Raw genomic sequence first — 6,199 nt, 5'->3', positions numbered from 1 at the left:
TACAGTTTCTAAAAAACTTGAGCAATGGACGAATCTGCAGAGCATCTTCAAATGCAAGTTCTTTAGGAAGCTTTCTCACCATCTTGTTAAAACCTATCAGCTGCTCTTCACTAATGGGATCCATCAGATGTCTAGGTGGAATTGGATAGGGAACCTTGGGAACATAGTCTCGAGACGGTGGAGCCTCAACAGATTCGTCGGGAGCAGTTACTGCAGAGCTAGTAGGCTGCTATGCTCTCTCTTCTTCGCTTGGAGCAGTCTCAGCGAACGACTGCTCTATTGCATTACAGTGCTCAGTCGTAGGATTTTTATCAGTTTTTCCAGGGAGCGTCCCTTGTTGCCTCTTGACACTCTCAGCTGTTTGAGCAAGCTAAAAATCGATCTTTTTTATGTGGATCGTAAGAGTGTCATACTTGTTATTCAGCTCAGTGAACATGTTGCCCATCCTGGTGTCCATTTCCGTGGTTACCTGATTCAACGCCTTGGCCTGAACCTGCTGACCCTGCAACAACTGTTGCATCATCATACCCAGACCCTTCAGCTCATCTGGTTGACTGTTCCCGGTAGCTGGAACAGCTTGCCGATTGCTCTGCGGTTGTCGCTGGTTCTGGTTCTGAATATGCCCGGCCGTAGCTTGCTCCATGCTGAAGACGTGTCCTTGGTTATTTTTCAGTAGTTGATCAACCTTGGCAGTCAGCTCATCTATTTTCTGGGTGTCGGAATTGTTCCCTTTCATGGAGCAATCACTCTCCTCTTTCTTTTTAGCTGAGCTAGCAGCCATGTTCTCAATCAGCTTAAACGCTCCATCAGTGGTTTGAATCATGAAGTCTCCATTGCTCGCAGAGTTTAGAGCACCTTGGTATTTCCAGTCCACTCCATCATAGAAAATGTCCAGGAGGTAATCATCATCAAATCCATGGTGAGGACATTCTCTGCGATAGTCATTGAAGCCCTCCTATGTGTCGCAGAAAGGCTCATCAGTGAGCTGTCTGAAGGAGGTGATCTTGTTCCTCAATGCAGCTGTTCTCGCCTTAGAGTAGAAATGGCTGAGGAACGCTGATTGGACCTGTTCCCATGAAGTGCGAGAGCCGGTAGGGAGAGAATTCAACCACCGTGCAGCTTTTCCATCAAGAGAGAATGGGAATAACATGCACCTGATTTAATCTGGTGGAACACCATTCGCGCGAGTGAAACTGCAGACTTTTTCGAAGCTCTCAATATGCTCCATTGGAATTTCTGTAGAGAGACCAGAGAACACCTTTCTCTGTACTAGACCGATCAAAGCAGGCTTGATCTCGAAGTCCTGCCTGGTGTAGGGTGGAGGAACAATGGCAGAGCGCGTAGTAGGGATTTTACACGAAAGGTTTCTCTCCCGGATCGGAACAGTCTGCGCCTGTTGTTCCTGCCGCGCGAGAGCAGCCTGTTCAGCAGCATCCTGCTGAGCTTGGATGGTCTGCTGCATTTGTTGCATCTATCTGCTGTTGCATCAGTTGCATTGCTGCAGCGAGATCATCTTGATGGCCTTGATCACCCATGTTGGTGTTGTTTGGCCTTTGCTGTTGTCTGTTCTGTCTTTCTAACCTTGTTAGCTCCTGGTTGGTAAATGTAACTAGCTCTCCTTGTGCGTTTCTCCGAGTATGTCTACTGGTCATGCACCTGGAGGAACATTAGCTGCAACAAAAAGGATAAGGCAAGTTAGAGGTCTTAGACTAAATATGTAACCGAAAAATAAAGGTAAAGAGCTGGTCCCCGGCAACGGCGCCAAATTGATATTACATGTATACGCACACCAATTAACCTAATATGCACACTACCACAAGCGAATGGTATGTCGATGTAGCACTTTAGGATCAAATCCACAAAGACCAACGATTACACTTTATCTTTATGGGATCAATACTTAGCTAAAACAATATGGGGGTTTTAAGATTTGAGGGTTTCGTGAGAAACAAATAACAAGATTAATTAAAGTATTCAGATAATTAAAATGCTAGCCTAGGATGGTTTGATCGGGTGTTAAGCAAGTGTGAGCCAAACAATTATTCAAGTTCAATTAAGAGCAAGTCTAGAACTCGGATCACTCAAATAGAACAGTCCACTCTTTTGTCAATCGATCTAAGTACCTAAACTGTCGTTTGGACTGAGATGCGATGACATACATTAAGATCAAGTCCGATCTGTTCACAAAACACCCCAACATCTACTTTTGCTGGTTAGGGATATGATGCTCATTCAAGTTATGTCTAGCAACCTATACCACTTTTGATGAATAGATTAAACCTAGAATCAGGCACTAAGTGGTTAACTTGATGCAAGCCTTAAGAGCAACAGTGAATGAAGACAATCGATTTATAACTTATTTATGTCAAGCACACGGATCTAACACCCTAACACCCTAGACTAAGCAAGCTGACTACTCAGCCATGAAGCAAGAAAACACAGAGACAGAGATATAAAGCAACATGAAATATGACTGAAATAAAGTAATAAGGTTCAGGGGGTTCTTCTCTAAATCGAGAGAGATGGCCTTCTCCCTTTACAAAGTAGCAAAATATCAAGTCTCAAACTCTAAGATCTGGTTCCTTGTGTAAAAAGTAGCGTAGAATAGTCAGGAGAAACAGAAAAAGAAGATATATCAAAGCCACAGGCGGCTGGGAGAGAAAATAGAGAGATTAGGGCAAATCCCGAAATAGGTTGTAGTTTCCTTAAAAATCTCTGCGCCTGGAACAGTCACTCGGGTTGTTCCGCTCTATCCAGAACAGTCACTCGGGTTGCTCCGCTATCCGGAACAGTCATCAAGACTGTTCTGCATGAAAATCACCAAATTGCATTGTTTTCTGCCTCTTTTGTTCCAGCTGGTCCATCTCCCATCCAATGCAACTTCAGACCTGTAATGACTCGAAAAGGACTAGGAAGACTCGATAAAGACTTGAAAACTAATTGAAAAGCATATATACAAGATGTATTAAACACCATATATCAAAGACGTAAATTTACGACCAATGGGGGACCAAATAATATTACGACCAATTAGGGACTAAATAATTTTTTTATTTACGACCAATGAGAGACTACCGGTCGTAAAGGAGACGTAAACTTACGACCAATGGGGGACCAAATAATATTACGACCAATGTGGGACGAAGTCCTTTACGACCAATTAGGGTACGTAGGTCTCGCCATGTCTCCTCCCACTTGTGTTCCAGTATCTTTCTTCTCTTTTTTCAAATATTACTAAAAATTATCTCTGATTTGAGAAGCAAACTGGTGAGTATTTATAGGAAATTTTGAAAGATATTACGACCAATTAGGGACCATTCAAGCAGTTTAGTCGTAACTGAGTCGTACGTAAGTAGGGACCAACGAGACGACCAATTAGCTTCGACTACTTTATTCCATTCGAGACCAATAAGGGACTATTTTACCAGTTTAGTCGTACGTTAGATGTAAATTAACGACTAATTAGCTTCAAATATGTTTATTTTCATTTTAGATTAGTCGTAACTGAGTCATACTTTACGACTAATTAGCTTTCGTTTGTGTTTATACCCTAAAACCGAAACCCCAAACCCCAAACATCATAAGTTTTATACACTTCTAAACCCCAAAGTACAAAGATTTTTTTTTATAAATATATAATCGAGCAAACATGATAATAAGTTATATATTATTTGTAATGCAATACAAAGAGTTTAATAATATACTAAAACACAAACACTGTAACATAATCATACTCGATCACTCGTCATCAGAAACATCATCCACTTCATCATTTTCTTCAAATTCATCTTCGTTGGCTTCATCTGTTGCATCGTCTGGAATTTCTTCATATCTCTGGTTGTGTGGATCAAAAAGTAAGATATCATTTGTAGCATGCTCAGGTACTTCTACTTCATTTACGGCATCTTCTTGTAAAAGCAGTTGTTCATCAGTCAAAACTCGGCCCCGAGGTGTAACTTTTATAGCGGCTAACCAAGATATTCCAGATTGTCTGATCCTCAGGTATGGAATAAAACAAACTCGGTCTGCTTGAGATGCCAATATGTAGGGTTCAAATTTGTTGTACCTCCGTGTAGCATTTATATCAACAACTCCAAACTTGCTATACCGAACACCTCTATTGACGGTGGGGTCAAACCAGTCACATTTGAAGAGAACGCATTTCAGCTTCACCAGGACGGGGAACTCCACTTCGATGATCTCTTGTAAGATTCCATAGAAATCAGTTTCACCTTTCACACATACTCCATAGTTCATTGTTGCTCGCCGACTTCGATATTAGTAAGTGTGAAAAGTGTAGCCTCGTGTGAAATACATAGATGTTGTGGTGACCTTAGCGACCAGACCTTTTATCATTTCGTAAAACCACTAAGGATAAAATGGATCATCATAATCAACCTGGATCATCAACATATATATATAAATATATAACTTCATTAATTATATAATAAGAAAAACATATTTAATTAATTATATTGTGATGTATACCTGCGTTTTTAACCACTTCACAAATTGTAGGTCTTTCCTTTTGTTGAGATCATTGGTTGATATCCCTGGTATAGCTTCTTCGGCTTGGGCAACGAAATCGTTGTTTTATGCCAATATGATCATTAAGGAGTACTATATATATGTGTGGTAAAATTTAACGGCTAAATTAATTTTAATTACCTTTCAAAAGACTCAATCTCCTCGCAGTTAAAGAGTATATATGTGTGGGCACTGTGAGCGTCTTTTGTACTCGACCACCAAACTTCTTTCAGTTTCCCTTCTAGACGTCCAATCTGACAGAATATGTCTTGAACATCTTCAACAATATATGTCGGCATAACACCACCATCGTCATATCTGCTCGTAGTCGTTTTTCGTGTCCGGACTTGAGACCCAAAGTAGTACGACGTGAAATGAGATGTTTCCTCATTCAAACTCCCATCAACTATTGAACCTTCCACCCTAGCCAAATTTTTTGCTTCCCCTTTCAAATATTTCATGGCTCGCTCGTAAGGATACATTCATTCATTATGAACATGTCCACGAAGCAATGCCTCATACGGAAGGTGGACAACTAAATGTTCCATGACGTCAAAAAATGACGGAAGAAATTTTTTCTCCAAATTGCACATCAGGATCGGGATATTCTCATCAAGTTGTCTGATGACATCTACAGTTAAGGTGTGTGCGCTAAGATCTCTGAAAATATTTCCGATGCCTACAAATGCACAAGCCAACGTAAGATACTTTTTATAAGTTTTTTTCCAACAAGAAGTAATAATAACTTTATTTATTACCGGCAAGTGCCTCGTGAACATTTTTTGGAAGCAACTTCGTAAATGCAAATGGTAGAAGTCGTTGCATAAACACATGACAGTCATGACTCTTCATCTCTGAAAACTTCTGTCCCTACTGATCAACACATCTTTATAGATTTGAAACATATCGATCAGAAAACTTCACATATGATGCCACCCACTTGAACAACGCTGCTTTTGCTTCTGCTGATAATCTGAAAATGGGAACTAGAATTTTCCCATCGTTTTTAATATGCAGCTCAATCCTAGAACATAATGCAGGCAAATCAACCTTGAGTTCTTGTTCTCTTTTATCTTCCCGGGGACGTTCAACAATGTATTGATGATGTTCTCAAAAAAGTTCTTCCCTATATGCATCACATCAAGATTGTGGCATAGAAGTAGATATTTCCAATATGGAAGTTCCCAAAATATACTCTTCTTGTGCCAATAATGCTGTGTCCCGTAACCAGCAGACATATTGGCAATAGTATACCAATTACCCCCTTTCTTGATTGTGTCTTGTCCACCATAGTAATCAACATCCTTCTCGATTTCCTCTCCAGATAAATATGGTGGAACGGTGTCTCGTACAACCCGTTTTGACCGAAACAATTTCTTGTTCCTTCGGTACGGATGGTTAATGGGAAGAAATCTCCGATGACAATCAAACCAGGACGTCTTCCTACGTTTCTTCAGCTGAAATGCGTCTGTGCTTCCCATACAATAAGGACAAGATATCCTCCCATGCGTCGTCCAACCTGACAACATCCCGTATGCAGGAAAGTCACTAATGGTTCACAAAAAAACTGCTCGCATTGTAAAGTTTGTTCTCGTTGAACAATCATATGTCTGCACTCCTGTTGGCCATAATTCCTTCAATTCTTCTATCAAAGGCTGTAGAAAAACATCAA

At 40.5% G+C, this 6,199-nt stretch overlaps 1 protein-coding gene across 1 annotated transcript; it reads right to left on the bottom strand.

Moving 5' to 3' along the window:
- Positions 1–5,513: 5,513 nt before the first annotated feature.
- LOC106297318 lies at positions 5,514–6,056 on the bottom strand. Its single transcript, XM_013733585.1, has one exon. It carries the CDS (start codon positions 6,054–6,056, stop codon positions 5,514–5,516), a length of 543 nt encoding a protein of 180 aa, XP_013589039.1.
- Between the last annotated feature and the right edge of the window lie 143 nt (positions 6,057–6,199).

Source organism: Brassica oleracea, chromosome C6, assembly GCF_000695525.1.
Source record: "Brassica oleracea var. oleracea cultivar TO1000 chromosome C6, BOL, whole genome shotgun sequence".
Taxonomy (NCBI): Eukaryota; Viridiplantae; Streptophyta; class Magnoliopsida; order Brassicales; family Brassicaceae; genus Brassica; species Brassica oleracea.
Note: the sequence above shows the minus strand (reverse complement) of the source record. Positions and strands in the feature narration are given on the sequence as shown.

Excerpts from the sequence above, each read along its gene's own strand:
- LOC106297318 (XM_013733585.1), bottom strand. The coding sequence starts at position 6,056 with ATGTTGTCAGGTTGGACGACGCATGGGAGGATATCTTGTCCTTATTGT.